The 21,400-nt window shown below is 44.1% G+C and overlaps 1 protein-coding gene across 2 annotated transcripts in view; it reads right to left on the reverse strand.

Annotated features, from left to right (window-relative positions):
* The window catches only part of PRKCZ (protein kinase C zeta), an 820,696-nt gene that overhangs the window by 256,005 nt on the left and 543,291 nt on the right, over positions 1 to 21,400 (reverse strand). For both annotated transcript variants that reach the window (XM_085609332.1, XM_085609338.1), the window contains one exon: positions 20,802 to 20,887. In XM_085609332.1, coding sequence (XP_085465458.1) covers positions 20,802 to 20,887 — 86 coding nt within the window. The remainder of the gene's footprint in view (positions 1 to 20,801; positions 20,888 to 21,400) is intronic.

Genomic DNA, 21,400 nt, shown 5'->3' on the forward strand with positions numbered 1-21,400 from the left:
CCCCCCCTGAATCTTACCCGTTAGAAGATAGACTGCTGGATGGTCACTTGCCCGAGAAAACTATTTCATTAACATACAAGAAATTGATCAACATTATGACCGATCCCCTCTAGACACTACGAGAGAAATGGGTAAGGGATGGCATCGAGATGGACGATGAAGAATGGCAAGAGGCGGTATCTTCCCCAAGGGTGGTGGCAATCTCAACTCGACTCAGACTAGTACAGCTCAAAATTCTCCACAGAGTGTATGTTACAGGACCTCGACTGGTACAAATGGGAAGGGCTGAGGGAGGAGAATGTAGGCGACGGTGCGGCCAAGTAGGCACATTCATGCACATAATATGGGAATGCGTCCACATACAATCCTATTGGCGGGAAATACACTACATATTGAGTGACATACTTGCCCTGGCCCTTCTCCCAGAAGCGCGTAGGTGCCTCCTAAACATATGGGAACCTACTGATCTGAATAGTTGCCAAACACAGTGGGCTACGCTGGGATTAATGCTGGCAAAGAGAAACATTGCACAACTATGGGGAGCAGCGCATCCACCTGCAATAGAGGCCTAGAAAAAAGACGGTTTATATGGCCCGGGGTTGCCCTAAAAAATGGTCCAGAATCTGGAGCCCTTGGAACTCCTACCCCATAACCCGCTTTCCCAATGTGATGTCACAAAGAACTGTTGTTCGTTGTCTTTGCTGGGTAGGATTGTACAGAATCCTCTGTACTGTGTATTTTATGTCGATGTATGTTAATAAAAAGATTTTTTTTTAAAACACAAAAAAATGCCAGATTGACCTCGGCGAATTACAAAAGATATGCTTGTGTTACCTTTGAGTTGAGAATTACACTCATGAACTAAATTGAATTAAATAGTGTGGTTACAAAGTTTTATAGTTTATCCTGCGGCCCAGTTTGTAGGAAAAGGCAGCAATCATCGGTACTATTGCAGAATCTTCAGACTGGAAAAAAACATTTTTCAGCTGCCACTACTACCAATGTAAGGCAGACTTTGACTAGCATTGTAACAAAGCTGCTAATTGTAGCTCTTCAGAGAAGTTTAATGAGTTTACTGATTGTTGTGATGCAGAATTATTCATCTGGCAACCCAATAGCACACATCCAATCCCCGCTTTGTAAGTGGGCATAGATCTGAAAGAATACAAGCATTTTGTCGTTCTGCCTTTTAACCCCCTGCTTGCAATCTTTAAAAAAAACACAATGTAGGGAAAGTTCCAGTTTTGGAACGGTTTCTTTACAAAATAGCAGGAAACAAATCCCTTTGTTCTTATGCGGTCTTTTTCATCCATGTGACTCAAATGTTGGATCTCCTGTAGTCCACAAGCCAGAACAATGGGCTTTGAGGTCTCTGGGTGGATTATTAGGTGGGGATCTTTAAAATACATTCTGTAAGCACTTTGCACAATGTTTTATGTCCCATTTGTCTTTTGTTCTTTTGTTAAACTTTCTAATGCTGAGAATACCATCCCTCATAGCCGCTGCTGAAGACTGCTGGTTTTCTACATCCTGATACGCTGAGTTTTTCTTTGTTGGTTGTTAGCAATCTCTGCAGTTGCTTCTACTAGAACTGTTGAATAATCATCCATGGTAATACCGATGGAAAAAGGAAAGTGGTGGGCTTTATGCCGAAGACAAAGAGATTAGGATGGTGGTCAAAACATCTGAACAACTTTCTTAGGGAGCAGACAGGTTCAATACCAGTGAAAAATATAAATGATCAACTATCCTGGAAGGTGCAAAACCCACCAAAATCCAAGAGATGCCAGGCACATAGACACTAAATTATACATACTTAGGACTGCAACAGATTGCAGAGTTATGGGGATGGGGTGCCGCAGGAGTTGCAGGAGATCATGCGGATCCCGGGGGAGACCTCGATCAAACATTGCCTGTAGGGAGTGTTACCGACCACAAAACGGGTGACTCAATAAAACATTGGTTCATTTTGTTGGGGTTAGTGCTGGTTAAACAGCGCCTCACCATCCTCTCGATTCATACCAGCCTCTCCCCCCACACGTTTGGCCGCTTTCTCCTGGACATGCAAGAGTGGGGAGTTGGAGAGAAGAGAAGGTTACGAGTAGTATGCATGGATGAGAATGCTAAGACAGACTTGGAGATATGGGGTGATATGTGATATGTTGGAGTGTTTGGTGGTCGAGCGGCCGTAGTCTGCTGGGGCTCCTGACCACACACCAGACAAGGAGTAGAAGGGTCCCCCGATTTTTAGATTGTGTGTCTACTCATGTGTGTGGCTGTTGGAGGATTGCAAGGGGTTGGGCTCTGGTGATCCTTAGGCCTTTCTTGCCCCGTCCCTCCTTCTCAGGAGCTGATGATTCTTCTCTGTTCTTCTCTCTCTCTGCCTTCTCTTCTCCTCCTGAGGACAAACAGGGGTCCAGCGGAGTGAAGTCCACAATGGATATATGCTGTTGCTGCTGTTCATCTATTGTTTTTTGATGTTGTTAGATTGCTTGTGTTTCCTATTAGTTTGGTCAGGCAAAAATGCAGGCGTGGTCTTGCTCATTGTTCATCAGCTATTGCCTAGGGATGTGTGGTTGCGTGTCAGACCTTCTGAGGCCCTCAAATGTGGATCTACTTCTAATCGTTTTTGACTGAGGGCTTTATTGGAATGTGACATGTTTCTTATTTGTGATACCAACATATATATTGCAATGTTCTGTTGTATGCTATTCCACTGCAAACAAAAACCATGTTTAAAAATATTTTAAAAAATACATACACCCTGCGGGGTCGAAACGCGTTTGTGTAGCAGTAGCAGTGGTGTCTACCTAATAAAGGATTAATAAGGAGTACACGGAGTGCAGCGTTTTTTAGATGCAACTACAATTGAGGGCCATACGGTTCAGCCCATCGCTAGCACCCACAGCAGAGCACGCTAGGAAAGAACCTGTTTGTTACAACAACAACAACAACAACAACAGTCGCTCGGCATTTTAAAGAAGTCCACAATAACTGTCTCGACCATCTCAGTTATTTTGTGATTGACACTGTGCCACCCCTCAGACGAGGGGGTAATTATGAAGCATTACTCAGAAAGCTAAAGACCAAATACATCCTGGAATTGGATACCAAGGTGCCCAATGGGCTTAATTCCAGTGATGATTTATATACATGTTTATGAAGTAATAGGCAGCACTTTTCGTAAACATTGTAGCATTAGAATTACTCACATCTTTAACTGTCAAACTCCTCCTCAGGATTTTATAACACCTTTTATGTATAATTTCCTTTTTTTTATAAAACACATGTTGATGTATGGTATTTATTGCACTTACTCTGTTTTTAATCTTAATACGGGTCTTGGAGACATAATGTGCTGATTTTCATTGTCTATAGTGGGTGATAAAGTAAAGTTACAGGGAAGGAGAACAATACTAATGATGCCAATGCAAAATTTGTATACTGCCCAGTGGTGACGTAACCAGTATGTTAGCAGTTTAGGAGTGATGCATGATTAAGGGATGTTGTCATACTCTAAGATCCATTCTAGCCATCTGCACTGGACAGATATAGAGTTATCCTAATTGGGCTTGATTGGCGAGATACAGGATTTGGGTAGCAGTACATTTATGCCCATAGAGATTATTACTTGCAAGATTCCTGAATGTATAAACGTTTATTGATCAATATCCACTCCATGCAAAACTCATACTTAATATATTTATATTTCAACAATATTTGTAGCTGATAATAGTGTTCCCTTCTATTAATGGATATGAATTACAGCATAAATCTTAAAATATATTTTCAATATATTTATTGAGCGATTTTTGCACAAAACAAATTGATGTATTTGCACAGTGAGCTGTACTATTGTTTGTTAATACTCGCCGTGTAACTTTCTATGGCAACACTTTTAAATTTGTTTTAATGCGTTTATGAAAATAATATGCATTTTTAAAACTTATTTATTTGCGGAATTTGCACAAAAAAGCTATATTTTGTACATTTGGGATGTTACATTGCATTAGCAAACGTATTTTCTTTATGTCTATTGGACAACCGATTAGCCCGCAGTCACATGTTATTCACACTATCACTTTAAATTGCACGGTCACTCCTCATGGCGTCATGTGATCAAGGCCTTTCTGGGGCCGAAACGCATCATGGCAGCAGTGCTGGGTTGAAAGAATAAACATTCTGCACAGAAACTTGGGACCGTACCCTCCTTTATGTGAAATTGGAGAAATGGATTTTGCGGCGGATTGCCTATGCATATATATATAGTCTCACTATACGAGTATTGATCACAATATGGGGCTAAGAGCAGTCAAGTATTTTTTGGATAAAAGATCATGTGAATTTCACGAACATAACAAGGTTGTCTTAGATCTCATTAAATGGTGCCTCAATAACAACTTCTTTCTCTTCGGAAAGGAGCTATTCAGACAACTGAGAGGAGTGGCGATGGGAGCCTGTTTCTCCCCCAGCTATACGTGCTTGCACGTTGGCTGGTGGGTGGAACAGGTTCTGAAGCAAGAACAGCGGGAGAGGTTTGACAAACATATAATGTGCTATCTAACATATATAGACTACGTTTTTATATTGTGGAAGGGAGAGGAAAGGGAAGCTCTGGAATTTTTCAAATCTATCAATATTAACTCGATGAATCTTAATTTTACTTCCCACATTAACAAATTGAATATTGAGTTCTTAGATGTCAAAGGCTATATCAGGGATGGCAAGTTTGAAACAACTTTGTTTAGAAAACCTACCTCTGGAAATGTCACTCTTCACGCAAGCAGTGCCCATCCCAAACACCTCATAGCAAGCATTCCCTATGGGGAGATTTTAAGACTTGAAAGGATCTGTAGTCTTGAAGCTAATTTTGCTATTTGTTTGAGGGAAACTATGAGTAGACTCAGGGCAAGAGGATACACTGACACTATTTTGAATGAAGCTGTGGAAAAAGCAAGTATGAGACCGAGAATGAGTCTATTTAAGAGCAGTGCTTAGTAACAATTTTGATCTACCTGTTGAGTCTGGAACGCCAAGTGAAAAGAATGAGGGCCCCAGATTAATCACCACATACAGCAGTGAGGAAAGGAAAATCAGATCCATAATCAAAAGTAACTGGCCAATTGTCCTCACTGATGTAGTTCTGCACACCACTTTACCTGCAACTCCTTTGATTACTTTCAGGAGAGCAAGATGTATGGGTGCAATTTTGGATAAAAGCAGCCCTGAGACTAGACAGAGTAAAACGTGGCTAAAACCACCTCAGGGCTTCAGAAAATGTTCCACCTGCAGGGCTTGTAAGTTTGGCACTAATAAAACTCATTACCTGACCCCATTTAGTGAGAGAGAAATAGCTATTGTGGGAAGTTTCAATTGTAGAACTGAGTTTGCAGTATATGTTCTGACATGCATCTGTGGTCCCAATTACATCGGCAGTACCAAGATACAGGGGCATGTCAGGATTTTACAGCATCTGCGGGCCATTCTACATAGTGATCCAGCGTATCCAGTTGCAAGACATTTTAAAAGGGTACATAATAATGACGTTAGCTGCCTCACAAACTTTGTGATAGGCTCTGTTTCCAAACCACAACGTGGAGGAAACAGAGAACGCCAATTAAGGCAGTTAGAAACTAGAATGATCCTTGAATTTGACAGCAAGTGGCCGCATGGCTTGAACAACACAGAGGACATGCACAATTTTCTCTAGTTTCTTGATAGTGTTTTTACGTTGTAATTTCACTTAGATGATCTAGCCATAGGATATGTTGATATGTATCAGCTAGATAAAGTGATAAAAGAATTTAAGAATATATCTTCTTGAACTTAAATTTATAGTGGATACAGGAAAGAAAATACAGTTTAATCATGATGTAATGATTTGGAGATCTCGTATGCTGAGACAATTGATTTTAGAAATATGAAATTTCAGTATGATGTTTTTTAGTAATGATATTTGTATGATTTTAGCAGTATCGACCGGGAATGTGTTTTTACTGTTATTAATATATATAGATTTGCACACATCATACTAATGTACTACTTTCTTGAATTATATGCCGTATATTTGCACTTTAGCATGTTTTTGCACGTTTTGACTTTGCTGCTATGCACTTATGCACTTTAGAGGGTCCTCTCCAAGAAAATATATCTACACCCAACAGGGAGCTGTTTAAATATAACATACATTATATATGATTCATGGTCAACAATAAGTATTTATCCTGACATTAGTTACATTGTAGGGCATATGTTGCATGCATGTGGAAACTGTACAATCTGAGCAGTAAATTTGTGTTCTGCTGTATGGGGTATTTTGTATCTAGATTTGCCCATCCATTTATTGTCTTCAAGCACTTGCTAGAGAATAGATGCTGCACTTTAACCTAATTTAATATGATCATATCAAATTGAGATGAAGGTTTATATGTTATTGTATTTATACAGGAATATTTTCATGCCCACCATGACAATGATAATATGTATGTTTTAATAATAATAGGCTTTTTATGAGTTTTTATTTAACTCTATAGTAAGCTCTGAAGATGTGCAGTCTGTTTTCCATACCTATGGTCATGTGACACGGAACTCGAGGAGGTGGGTGTGCACAACGTAACATTTAAAAGTATCTAGCCAGGATGAGTTCCGTATGTGAACATGGGTTTTCGAGCCCGAAACGCGTCATTTTGTGAGATGATGGTCGCAAATAAATCACATATTGCCTGAGATTCCGTGGATCCGTCTCTCGTTCATCGCCACCTGGAGGTTGCGGGAGTGTGTATTTCGTTGGAGATATATATATATATATATATACATACATACATCCATACAATTCACTGAAAAAACTAAGGTTAAAGTAACGTTGTATTTAAGTGACAATTTCAGTGTCAAAGTTATGTTATAAGCTCAAAAAACACTATAACTCGCACCCCCGCCAATGCACAGTTTTCCCATCAATAATTTCATTGCAAATGTTGCAGTGGTATTATAAATCATAGAAGATGTAATGACTGGTGTAATATGTAGGGTAATCAGCAGTGATTAGCAAGGGCGCAAGTTATAGTTACCTTAGGGCTCGAGTTATAGTTCTTTGAGATAACTTTAACTGGAGAATTTCAGTGGTTTCTTAATTTTAAAATGTTACATTGTTGTTACTTTAACCTTAGTTTTTTTCAGTGTATTTTAATGTAAAGTAATATTTTATTACAATAAGTAAAGCCAATCCGCCCTGGGGTGCTAAGCGACTTTTGTCATTTTCACCTCGGCGTGGATGGCACTGTGCTAATTCTATGCTTAAAATCTATGCTAGAAAAAAAACAGACCTTTTAGGTGAGCAGATTCAGAGTGTTGGTGTGTTGTAGAGAACTCCATATTAAGGAGATGCTCTACACCTAAACTTGAGAACTACCGAAAGCTTTCAGCTTCCTTTTTTGCAGAAACACAATCATACAAACACACACACACACACACATATATATATGATTTTTCTAACTGAAAAAAACAAAGGTTAAAATGAAGTTATAGTTAGGTGAAAATAAAAGTTTAAAAATAACATGTTAAACTAAAACAAAAAAAAAACTCAAGTCATAGTTAACTCAAGAAACTATAATTTGCGCCCCCTACATGCAGTGTTGTCATCAAGGATATGCCATTTCCGATGTCTTCAGTGATGTTATCAATGATGTCACAAAACATTTCACAAGTATTACAATATGTGAGGTCATAAGCACTGCATGACGAGTGCAAGGTATAGTTACTGCCATTAACTAGAACAGGTGAATTTTGTGCCTTTTTTAGTTTAAAACTTTGTTATAACTGATATTTTCACCTAACTATAATGTCACTTTAACTTTTGTTTTTTTCAGTAAATTGTTGAGCTTTTTTTCTTAAAATAACAATATAAAAACAGTTTTTGTAAGTAAGGCAGACCTACTGGCTTGGCCAATGGGATACAAGCCCAAAATATAAAAGGCAGGCCTATTGGCTTTATCAGGTGGCTAACACATCAACATATATAAACCAGAACTATTGTCCTGGTAATTAAATCACCACAACTAAAATTAACATAATTGATGACAACACTGTGCATGGCAAGAGGGCGACTGGAATCACGAGATTGTGAAGCTGTGGCACTGTTTGCATAATTATGGATGTGCTGCTTTTGTCACATTATCCATCATCTGCTCTATAATCTGCAGATTTTAACAAAAAAAAGTTGTTTCTTGCTCAAATGGTTCAAAAGTTACAAAAATAGCAGTGATACATGTTGCCGTGCAGTGGAAGGCCCTATGCAAAGGTTGCCTGGTCACCTTTCTATTGCTTATTGCTATATTTAGGAGTAAAACTGGTACTAGTGAGGTGCAACCTATGTCCAGACAGTGTTAACAAATGTAAAAGTGACCAAATAATGAAATATTATTATCACAAAATGTGCTGCATTACGCCGCATAATTTGCCTTTTCTTGCCGCATATTTTAGTCAACCCAGCTGCATAATTTGGCTCGTCCCCGCTGCATAATTCCAATGGCCCTGTTTATAGTCACTTCAGTATAACTATTTCTGACTAACTTGATTACATAATAGCATGCCTCCTTTGGAAATTCCACAGCAAATAAGGCTAAAAACTCGCTAAAATAGTATTTGCACATTATGTTCCAAACTTGTACAATGACCGGGGAGAAGGCAGAATCATGTAATCACCTCTCTCCTTCAGCAGGACACTAAAGACTCACCTCTTCAGAGAAACCCTGAAAATCTGCTGTAACCTTGTACAACTGTTGCAATTTATTCTGCACTCATCATCTTGCATTATAACATGTGAATTGCACTCTTATGTAAAGTAGTAGAATACGTTTTGGGTAGGTGGAAGGTTACACAAATAATTTAGAGGGTGTATGCTACAAGAGGCTATATTTTTTTATGGTGCATGGAATCATCTACCTGTGGCGTCAGCTAATATAAGATAACATACAACAGGAAATGACAGCCTTGGAGCCTGCAGCCATCTACAATTACCCACCTAAAGCACGCTCCTAAATGAATCGGAGAAGGAATCTAGGAAAGACGAGCACTGACAAAGCCAATACACCTTGCCTATGCAATAGCTATTGGCTTGGCCAATGTGTTTTGGCCATGCTGTATACCAGCGTGACTTCTGTTCAGCATGGCTAAAAGTTAGTGGAGTGGAGTTATGCATGGTGGTGTAGGGTGACATGGAGGAGAGTGGAGACAGAGTGTCAGAGTGTTGTAGAGTGGAGTTCAGTAGAATCTCACGGAGTGGGATAGAGTGGAGTAGATTGTCCTAGATTCGGAGTAGAGTGGCATACAGTAGAGTGTTGTGGAGGGGCGTATAGTGGAGGAGGAGTAGAGTGTTGTGGTGTAGAGTGGAATATTATGAAGCAGAGTGAAGTAGGATAGAGAGGAGTGAAGTGGAGTGAACAGGAGTAAACTGGTGTAGCCTGGAGTATGCATGATGTGGTAGTGCACCGCCATTACAGCCAACACATTTTCATTTCAAATGGCCAAAATGGATAAAACTATACAGCACACTCACGATACTGTGTGGAAATGGCATCACTAGTGTATGGGATTTGTTTTGATTGTATTCAAATATTTTTTCCACCACTCCAGAATTACGAACATTGCGCTTTCCTAATTCTGATATATTCCGAAATATCTGCAAAGTTCATTTATAGACATCTAAATGTTGTTGAATGCTTGGAAAGAGTCTTTCCTTTCACAACCCGATGGCCAGTAAGATTGTCACATAAATCCTCTCACTTTGAAGTCAGAGAAAGAACAGTAAATATCAAACTCCCTCGGAAGACAGAACCTGACATCAGTCTTTGAATGCACAACAAATGCGACAAGACAAGAATAAAGTGTAAAGACCCGTTTACAGAAAGCAACCTCTTTTGGAAGAATAAAAGGAATGAAGTAATAAACAGGCTATGCTCCATGGGAGGGAATAACTCAGTCTGGAGAGCCTAAAACAAATAAAGCCAGCAAACAGAAAGCAAGGAACGGTGAGTTATAAAACACAAAGCCAATGTTGAGCAATGGGCGGAATGCATTTCCAGGTAAGCTTTCAGAATGTCCCCAAGACGTCTTTAGTAAACCAGACAGCTGCATTGTCTGGTAGGCTTCGCCTTAACAAAAGGGGAGCATCCTCTCCTGATAATATAAAGTACTAATCGTATCTTAGGAGGGTAACAGCAACAAGACAAATATCTTTCAGGCATCCAACCTAACCTCACAGCTGTTCTAAAGGCTTGAACGTCGCGAGATGCTAGCCCATAATTAAGGTTCAGTAAAGCCCTAGGCCCACCAAACTGGAGAATCGTTTACACATCACCTGAAAACTACCTGAATTGCAGTATTGTGTAGAAAAAGAATACACGATGTGTTAGATTCTCTACACTCCACAGCAGACAGAAGCAGCAGGATTGCACTTTAATTCCCAACAAAGTGAGGTAGAAGAACAATACACAGAGTCACACCATTCAGAGTGCCAGTAAGAGGGTTGATGTCTTCACCAAGGCCAAATGTCTTACTTCGTCTTTTGCATAGGCACTGGGCTGTGGTACGTCATCTACAGACTATGTCAAAACATCTCAAACAGCTTCTAAAAGAAAAACAACCGTGAGCTAAATTCTCAACAACCAAGACGGTAAAGTGTAGAGTTATGGGCAGGAGTGCAGAACTACACCTGCCCATGATGGTCCTACAGCTTGATTTGATCTGGAGGTGGAGACTTCACCGCCATATGTATCCAGTGCTTAATTGGTAAAAAACACATGAGTGCAGGGGCCCAAAGTTTTGCTCAGGGGCCCTCTGCCAACGCCATTGAACATCGAGGTGCCAAAGGATGTGTAGTCTTAAATCTAACTGATGCCTTTGTCATCCATCACCAGACACTCCCTGCCCATGTCACTCTTGCAAATTTTTACTTTCTCGTGTCACTTTTTTCAGTTTGTCTATCTCCTTTCCTTCTTGAATGTTTCTCCCACTCTTGCTCTCGGTCAAGGTCTGATGAGGAAAACTAAGGGCCAGACCTCCAAATATTTGTGCCAGTAGATCTCACCTGCAACCACCAGCACAAATTAAGCACTGTGTGCATAGGGTCTGAATACCAAAACCACTACCATCAGAAAGGAGCCATCAGAATCCTTCAGCTTGGGGAACATTCCAGTTCTGAGATGAGTCTGGGGAGCAGACAAAGACCCACAAAAGCATTGAGGAACAGCCCCTTCTGATACAACTTCGTATCGTTCACATTCTCAGACAGGAAAAAGGTAACCCATCTTTATGGGCTAGACATAGAGCCTAACTGCTATCAGGGTTCAGGCACAAAAATGGGACCTCATCTGTTGAACCACCCAAATCCTCTTTATATGGTGAAACACTATACCTGGCTGATTATTCGTCACTATTCCCATGAAGGAAATCCACTGGGAAAGTGACAGGGAAATGTGTTTGACATTAACCAATATGATCAGCTTACAGAACAGTGTCAGGAGTCCAGCGAAAACGCTTCGTTCACAATGCAATGTACAACTGATTTATGTCTTTGTACCAAAACCTTTGCCAGTCACGTACTGTATACTGATTAGGCTTATTGTAACTGCAAGTTGTTTGTACTGTATTAAGGGGAAAGTTGTGTAAATGTAAAGCGCTCTGAACCCCTATTAGGGTCATGTTCGCGCTATATAAAACACCAAATAAAAAAAAAAATAAAGAAGGAAGCACAGCCCAATCCACTGCTAAGACTGGCAAAAAAATGACCCACACTTGCAGATGAAGATAGCTTGTTTTATTACCATTACGCCGATGAAGGATGCAAAGTGATGCATCTTTTATTGAGAATGACCTTTGCTGGCCCAAACCTCAAACACTTTGTCGGAGGCAGATAGGGATGTGGTAACTGGCATCCTTGAGGCCTACGGCGCACAGTCCTCAACCCGGAGAGCTGATTTTTTTTATTTAAGAATTACCATTCTAAAGCACTTGCCAGGACAAGATAAGTCATGGTGGAGATGGTCTGAGATTATATTCATATTGCAATCCATCGTGTCTACTTGCAAAGAATCTGGAATAAAATCCCTATGTCCTATCCTCTGGGAAGTGGTATTAATGAACTGTACCCCATTCCTTTTTGCTCCTCTACGACCATCGCTTAAAAATGTTCATGCGAGTGAGGAGGGAGTAGAAGGTGATATAAGAATTCTGAACTGTAAGGCAGCAACTATAGAGTCCTTGTGCTCAGGCACATATATATTGAAGAATTCCTTTCAAACCGAGTCATCCACACCGCAGAATCCGTCCTATTTTTTAAAGGGGATACTGAGGTTGTTCTTGGAGGATCTTAGCTGCTTCCTCCTACAGCTAAAGGTAGACTAGATAAAGGAAAAAGGATGCCTGTCCTCGGAAAAGCATTTTTGGCAGGTTTGATAAAGGTCATGGCCAAAGACGTCAGTAGCCCTAAAGTCGCACACTAATAAGCTTATCAGTGGATGTCAAAAATAGCTCATTCCTAAAAAAGTTGAAGGCTTTCTTGTGCATCACTTTGGGGAAGTTAAGAAGTACGAAGTGCTGGCACCCAACCTAATGTTCATGCCACTGCAAGAGAGTAGCCAGAAATTAAAATACCACCCACTTGAACTAAAGCTCTGATGGCGCCAAGTTAATAAAGCCCAAACCTTCCTCAGAGCTCCCTTGTCTCTCCCATCGAAGCATCTATCCGTTAATGCTTTAATCCTACTATTCACACACTGATATCCAGCATTTCACTTTACGTTCTGTCATCCGTTTCTTTCATCCATCACTCAGTCTTTCACCATTCCATCAATCCATCCAACCCATTGGCCATGCCATTCCATCCATCAATCTATCTGCCCATCCAGCAATAAAGCCTTTCAGCTGATTTCTATCTACTCTTCCATCCTTTCACCAACCCATTCATCCCTCTTCTCAGATTTCCGCTTACTCTGCCATCTTTTCACTCGCCCAACCATTTTTTCAGACCCATTTACTAGGCTATCCTCTCACCTACTGATCGATCCATCCTCTCAGATTTTCATTTACACTGCCATTCTTCCACACACACATACCAGTCAACCTGCCCACTCATCCATCTTCTTAGATTTCCATTTACTTTGCCATCTTTTCATCCACCCATCTATTGTTTTCTAAGAATTCCATTTACTCTTCCATCCTTTCATTCACTCATCTACCCATTCTCTCCTCCGCCCATCCTCTGACCTACTCATTCACGCATCTTTTTACTCATTCATCAATCCTTTCACCCATCCATCCTTTCACCCATCAATCCATCCTTTCGCCCACCCATCCTTCTATCCACTCATCCATCCTTTCACCCATCCATCCATTTACACACTCATAATTTCAACCCTCATCCCTCAACCCACTCATTCATATATGCATCCTTTCATGCACTCACCCATCAATCCTTTCATCAACCATTCCTTCACCCATTCATCCTTTCACCCACACGTGAAATGTACCCACTCGTCCATCCTTCTTTGCCTTTTTTATCTGCCCGTCTTTCAGTTCTTCCTTTTGGAGTTAAGTATGAGCTATTGTCTCCGACGTTGGAGATAAAAGAGGCCCATAAAGAACCTCACCCCCGCTGTAGCTGGTAAAGCAGGGGGTTCACAAAGCCCCAGTGCCACTGTTAGCAAAGAGCAAACTTGGCAGCAGAAAGATAGCTGGCTTCTAACAATTCACCAGGTGTTAAAGTACGAGTTACTTACCTTCGGTAACGATGTATCTGGTATAGACGTTGTCTAGCTGCAGATTCCTTAAATTAGAATATCCCCAGGCGTCAGACTGGATCCGGAAAAAACTTTGCAGCAGCACCTCTGCGCGCCGGGGGACGGCGCCACACGATCCCGCCCTGACGTCGTCCACGTACGTGACGTCAGCGAGGTCATATAAGTCCCTCCCGGCGCGCTGACGTCAGTTTTCTTCGGAGAAACTTTTCCACGACACAATGCGGCGCCACAAACAAAAAAACTGTGAAAGTATGGGAACAGTGTGCGATGGATGAAAATCCGTAAATAAATAAGGAGGATGGTGCAAACACCATCGTAAAAGACAGAATTAGACACTACCTACATAGAGCTGAAAGAGCTGTGAGAAAGAACCTCGCAAGCTAAGCGAAGACCCTTTCCTAGTGTAAGAAGGGAAGAACATCTCAACAGAAATGGACTGTTAGTACCATGCAGAATAACAGACAAAAATAGACTGTCAGTACCATGCAGAAACGTGCTGTCCAGCAAGAACGGAGCACAGAGAGAACAACAGTCTACCGCAGGAATGAAAAGTCTGGCACTGCCCCTGTAGTAGCGGAGGTCTGAAACAGAGGCGAACAGAGACCCAAATAAGACCACCGTAGAGGGGCCCAGAACCCTGAGCCAACAGAAAAGGCGGAAGACAGCAGGAGAAGAAGAAAAGGAAGAGGAATCTCCTGGTGAAGGACAATCGAAAAGGCCTTATTTTACAGATAAACCTTTGAGAGGGAGGCAACGGTTGAACTGTGACAGAAACCCCTGAGAGGGAGTCAGTGGTATTATGGAAAGTCTCAAAGGGACGCAACAATGTAAGCACCTGTGAGAGAAAAAAAACAATGCCAATTGTAATAGGGGGGCCAGCGGAGAACCCCACTTGGCAAGGCCCTCGCAGAACAGGGAGGCTGGGTGGGCGTTAAGGAATCTGCGGCTAGACAACGTCTCTACCAGATACATCGTTACCGAAGGTAAGTAACTCGTACATCTGATAGAGACATCTAGCCGCAGATTCCTCAACTTAGAATAGATACCACAGCCATACCCCAAAGGGGAGGTGGGTCTGCGACAGATCAACAGACAGCACCAAGCATCCGATCCGGTAACAGAGTGACGGATAAAGGGGGGAGGCTGTGGCGGAACAGTCAGACAGCAACCCAAGCAGCTCGGAAGAGCAGAAATAACGGGATGGCAGATATCCTAAAAATGTCAGAATGGCGCTACATTACACCCATATTAAAAAGGGGGCAGGTAAAATGGCCTGAGCCATTTACCAGAGCAAAGAAAGAGGGAAAGAAAGAAGGACCACTCTCCGCTTAATATCACACAATTAGGAGACCGACTCAAGCTCAAAAGTACCAGAAGAGATGAAACCAGAGCCTAACAGACTAGCCCATAGAAGGAAGGCTGAAGGAGCAGTTGCCAAAAGCCCAAAAGCAAGAACTAGAACCTGAGCAATGCGATTGGAATAGCTGGCGGGACAAGAAACACGCCAAGTGCACACCCAATCTCAAAAAGTGGAAATAGGGGCAAATAGCATCAATGTTAAACCCGCTGAAGCAGGGAGAAACACGCAGCAGGCAAACGGCCACAGAGACCTCAAAGTGGCTTACACAAAAAGCGTAAGAGTGCCCGACCGGGCAGTATGAAGCCAAAGCGAGAAACAACCACAATATAGACTTGCAGGCAGTAGTCAAGGACCACTGCCATCATAAGAGCTGTCGCGCAGGCGTAGCGTTAACAATTGGAAAGAGCCTCAGAATCCGAGACCAAACACCCCAGAAAAGGCATATACGGTGTGGAACACCAAAAAGGGAGCATTTGTCAAATTGGGAAATAACCCCAGTAAGCGGAAGCAAGGAGGAACCTATGGGCAAATTGCAACAACTTAGAAAAGCTCCCCCACATATCGCAACCCTCAAAAGAGGTGGAGATGTAGGAAGAGGAATACCAAAACAACCTGCACATATTCATAAATGTATAAACATATAAATATGTAGAGACAGAACAAGCCAGGAGCATGAACATGTCCATACCGGAGCATACCTAGTACAGTAAGGGCAGGTAGGAGCCGTTTTTGAAGAGGAGAGCAAGACACCTCCCAAGGAGATGGAACAGGCAACAGGCAACAGGCAGGATGACCATGGCGCAAGAAGATGGCACCAGGGAAAGATGGCACCAGGGAAAGATGGCACCAGGGAAAAACATAGAACGCCGTACAACAGATCACCAAGCGATGCATGGAGCCCACAGGATCTCCAGGCCTAGGTGAGATAAGCCAAGCTATATAATAGCATACTAATATCCCACATTGAGTATGTATACCCCAAACAGGGAACACCTCTTAGGGAAATAAGCCAAGCCGAAAGAGCACAGTAACGAACCAAACCCGTGAACATGAGTTCCGAGCTGTATGACATTACGGAGCTGAGCCATCGGCTCAATACCACACTCAGAGGACCAGACACAACAATCTGTGGAACACGGACCAACTGGCAGCCCAAAGCAAAATGCATCCAAGGGATGCCAATAAAAAGGTAATCACCCTTGACCAGAGGAAAAGAAGACGTAAGGCTCACCGCCCATGTAAAACACAGAGCGCAGCTAAAGGATGCTAAATGAAAAAGTACACCCACGAAAGTATGGTCTAAGAAGTCCTAAGTGGGAGGACGAAAGCCCGCATGGAGCCGATGAACCGACGACTTGGCGTGAGCATCAAACAGCAAAACCTCATCAAAGGGTAAGTCAACCAGTCACTCCTGGATATTTTCGGGGTAGACACTATCGCGTAACCAAGCGTGACGCCTTAAGGCAACAGAGAACGCCATAGCACGTCCCAAAGATTCCACACTATCTAAAGCTGAGCGGATTGTGAATTCGGTAAGGTCGCGGCCATCCCGGAGGAGGTGAACGAGATCAACCTGAGCACCTTCAGAGGGGGCCAAAAGCAAAGACTCTGCAGAGTCCCACAGGGCAGAAGTAGCCCGTGCTAAAACACATTGTATTCAAGGATCGTAGGGCCGCACTAGTGGAGGCAAAGACGTTCCTGCCCCATGACTCTAGCCATCGGGACTCCTGAGAGGGAAGAAGCATTAGAGAAGGTATGGAGGGGGAAGCAGTCTGCAACACAAACCCTTGCACGTCAGGGTGTACAAAAAGACAAACAGGATCATGCGGAGGTGGCAGTGAAAAACTGAACGAGCCACCGGGTCACCTGAAGCAGGCCGGACCCAGGTACCTAAAAGGGTATCATAAAGGGAAGCCTCAAAGGGTAGAAGCGGCTCCACAGTCCCGGACCCCCGATGAAGGACCTCAAACAAGGGGTCGACAGACAAGGGGGCAGAAGGGGGTTGCATGCTCATAATGCTGGTGGCTAATGAGACCACCCTAAAAAAAGCCGCAACGGCCTCGGTAGCCCTCCGTGGAGGAGACAACAACTCATCAGTGGGGGGGGGTTGTAAACTGACCCTCCCCAGACAGTGAGGGTGCAACGAAAGTTCCACAGAAGGGAGTCCCATGGAAGAATGAGGATCCTGACGTTGCTCCTGGGGAGGCGAGGAGCCTGCCGGATCTGGGAGCTCCCGAGGAAGCTCAACAAATTCCAAGGGGGGCACAGGCAACAGTACGTCCGGTGATGGTGGGCGAGAAGACGGCGCCTTACTCCCTCCCGAGGCCTCTGGAGAAGAGGCCATAATTCTGCGCCGACACGGCGCCAAAGCGACGCGCATCGGCGCCAACCCCACGTCATTAGATGCCAACTCGGCTGCGGCCGGCGTCGACTCGGCGCCAAGACTATGGTAAGCTCCCCTTCCGAGGAAGGAGCAGACGCCGGAGCCGGCGAGGCAGGCTTTCGGCGCCGACTCCACCTTATCAATGCTAGGCTCCGACTCCGGGGAAAGGAGCAGCGTCGGAAGCTCACCTCCTCAGCTCCCGACACTGGTACGGTGCCGACCCTGGCTCTGGACAGGCGACTGCCTGCCCGGGAGACCGGGGCATATGAACAGGCTCCGACTCCGGAGAAAGCAATGGAGGCGGAGCCAAGAAGGCGAGCCGCCGGTAAGGCGCCGACCCCAGCTCAGGACAGGCGTCCGCCTGACCGGGAGCCTAGGGTGTGCTCAGAGCAGGGCTATGAGCACTGGCAACCACCTGCAGCACCGCAGGGAGCCCAGCTGGGCCATGCGGCGCAGCGAAGGCGCTGTGGGTCATAGAAGGGGACCCCGGCGGGCAGCGCCCTAACGACGCTACGTGGACCGTAGAGGGGGACCCAACTGGGCCACGCCCTAACGGTACCACATCTCTGACGTCCCTGAGTGGGTGAGGCTCAATTGGTGCCAGGGCGAACCCACCGGCGAGTCCGTCGTAGGGCCCACAAAAAGCGGAGAGCCCGAGGACGCCCAGGGACGGGAGAGGGAGCAAGGGAGGCCTGTAAAGCTGCGGCCTATGCCTCCATTTGGGCCCAAGTTGCCTCCACACCCGGAAAGTGAGGGTAGGGCGACTGCAGGGAATGCACACCCGGAACGTTCCGGGAACTAAAGCTCCTGACAACAGAAGAAGAAGGGGAGGTCAAAGACCTTGGCGACAAGCGCCTCGACTTACCAAGTGGTGAACGGCGGCCCCAGAGGCCGAACGACGGCGGGAAAGACCTGCCGTTGAAGGAGCCGGGGGGCAAGACGACTCCGACCTGGTCAACCGCGCCGAGAGAAGCTTCATACGGCACTCGCGCCGAGACTTGGGCTTCAGGTGTTGGCACGCCTCGCAGTCCGTGGAGTCATGGTGCTCGCCCAGACACCACATACAAATAAGATGCGGGTCCGTCGCGGACATCTGTCGCGAACAGGAATTACAAGTTTTAAAGCCCGAAGGCATCGCACACTGTTCCCCGATGCGAAGCATCGACAAGACCTGAGAACAGGCCAGAGGAACCGCTCACTATGGATCCGCGTTGCACGCGGAAAAGAAGGAAACTGACGTCAGCGCGCCGAGGGGGGGGGGGGGGGGGGGGACTTATATGACCTCGCTGACGTTGTGTACGTGGACTGTGTCAGGGCGGGGTCGTGTGGCGCCGTCCCCCGGAGGACAGAGGTGCTGCTGCAAAGTTTTTTCCGGATCCAGTCTGATGCCTGGGGATACTCTAAGTTAAGGAATCTGCAGCTAGATGTCTCTATCAGATACTCACACCCTGCCTCCGAAGATAGGTTAAAAGCAGAGACATAAAAGGACTTTCACATATTACTTCGTCATCCCACGAGGATAGCATCTCGTGGCAAAAGTGCAGATCGAGAGATGTCCTTGCCATCTGTATGTAGGCACTTGACCTCTTTGTCTGGTACTGTGAGGCGACATGACTGGAGGCGAGGATTACACTTTTAACTTTTGACCTGTGTTTCTTGGAACTGTATTGAAGTGTAACCAGTGTAAAGTCAAAGTGTATGAGTCTGGTTTGATCCACATGACTTTGAATGGAGTCGGAAGGTTTCTTAGTGTTCACCTTCACTGGAGAAAAGCCAATACCAGCAGGTCATCCCGTGGCCTTAGAGACGCAACAGCTGAAAAAAGGCTTTAGAAAGCTTAAGTTCTATCAACCACCTTGGGAGTGATAGCACGTGCTCTGACAAAAACAAATCATTTTCAAAGGGCATGGGACACCTCCCAAGTACTTTCTGGCAATAGAGACCAAAGTAGTACTTGGTAACAAAGGCCACAGCTTGCCCACAAGTTCAGGTAAAGGTATTTTTAACATTTCTCAATTTGCTTGGAAGCTTTGTCCAGGGGCAGGGATATGTAATGTAGCTCCATCAGGTCTGGCAAAATTGGAACAACATGAATTTTGTCAAGATGATGCCTGGATTCTTTTAACAAATCCTTTCAATTTTCGAGAATCAGGAGTAGATTTGCGAGTCTCTGCTCCAGGACTCACGGGTAGCTTTCTAACAAGACTTGTCTTGCAGAGGGAAGAACAGTTTTACAAGACCTAGTAACCATTCCAGGAAAACAACAATTTAAAATATTTAAGTTATCTTTTTCCATCTTTGGACCCGATTGTGATGCCAAGAACAACTTCAAGGTCTTTGATTGTTTGCTGGGTTCAAGAGACATCAGTACCGTTAATCTCAATAAAAATAGTAGAAAACCTTAAAACACTCTTAATAAATTGACCTTAAAATAAAATAACTGCCATCATTTCTGGTAAATCGGAAACAGGGTTAAGTGTTGAATAGGCTCAACGAGAAATTCTGAAAAGATGAAAAGTAAAGGCCTTGCTTAGCAAAATGTTCCATAGGAATAGTGATTAAAAAAACCAAAAGAATGTAAGGGCTACATGAAAATAGTGTTTTGCAGGGTGATTCAATGTAACAATTGTAAATAAAAAATCAATGGAGCAATTTAACATCATACATTGTCATACCAAACAGGTAATCAATCGCCCATATACACTGAGTATATTGAAAGAAAATAATACGAGATAAATAAGACATATGCCTTGAAACAATATTAGCATGCAGAATGAAATCACATTCGTCTAAGAAATAGGGAAAAGGGTCACAACAACAAACAGCATAAAAAATGTATGTGCAACCTCCACGAAAAAGGCACTCGAGATCTTGGAAAATAAGAGTCTTGGAGAGCTTCAGAAGCATTTACAGCGGCAGTGGGTATCCAGGATGCGGGGAGTGGAAATACAGGACAGCGAAATGCCACCCCAACCCTCCACCCCGTGGTTGGGTATGCCAATACCCTCGTACCCCTGGTGTCACTGCACTGCTGATAACAACGCCCCTGTACAGTGGGGGGCATTCCATAAACAGGCAGAGCGGTCCGCACCTTAGCTTGTGACGAACACAGGGATTCCCTCAGACAGCGCTCTGTGCTTTACATACAAGGCACGGCGGCATACGTGAATATGAGGTGGGGCAGTACTGTTCCTCGATGCAAACTACACATTATGCAAGCTGCTACAACGGAGCTTTCCTTAAAGGGTTATTTAAATGTGCTCACTCTGTTAAAGCGTTTGGCTTGAAAGAGATGCCCGTTCACCCGGTACAGCTTCCTCCATCTTCTGGCCCCGCGTCGGTAGATCGATTCTGTGGAGAGAAAGAGTGGAGTGTGAGCGAGCAGCATGGAGCCACAGCAGGCGCAGACTGACAGACACACACACACACACACACACACACACACACACACAAACGCACACTGCGAAGCATGATGCGGCTAAGAACCACCTTGGCTCTAATGCGCACACAGCAATCTGTGCTGCTACATCAAAGACTGACAATGCCTGACGATCCGGCCTCATTCCTGCACACCCCGTTTTCGCCATCACAGCGCTTGATAATATTCGTGACATCCCAGTGGTGCGAGGTGGAAGGGGGGCGAGGGGGGCAGATGGCGCGATTAAAGCCGCAGTAACCGACTGCGCGTTCTAACACCACCACTGAACCGCATCGATTTTCATGCTAGGTGAAAATGAAATGTATCGCTTTAAGAACACAGGAGCTGTGCACCAGTAAGCAGTGCGAAGTGTGTTCATCTTCACATGTGTTTCTCAATTTTTCTGTATGTAAACATCAGTTACACGCCCCTCTGAAAAGTGCTAT

The sequence above is a fragment of the Triturus cristatus genome, chromosome 1_2, assembly GCF_964204655.1.
Source record: "Triturus cristatus chromosome 1_2, aTriCri1.1, whole genome shotgun sequence".
NCBI classification, from domain to species: domain Eukaryota; kingdom Metazoa; phylum Chordata; class Amphibia; order Caudata; family Salamandridae; genus Triturus; species Triturus cristatus.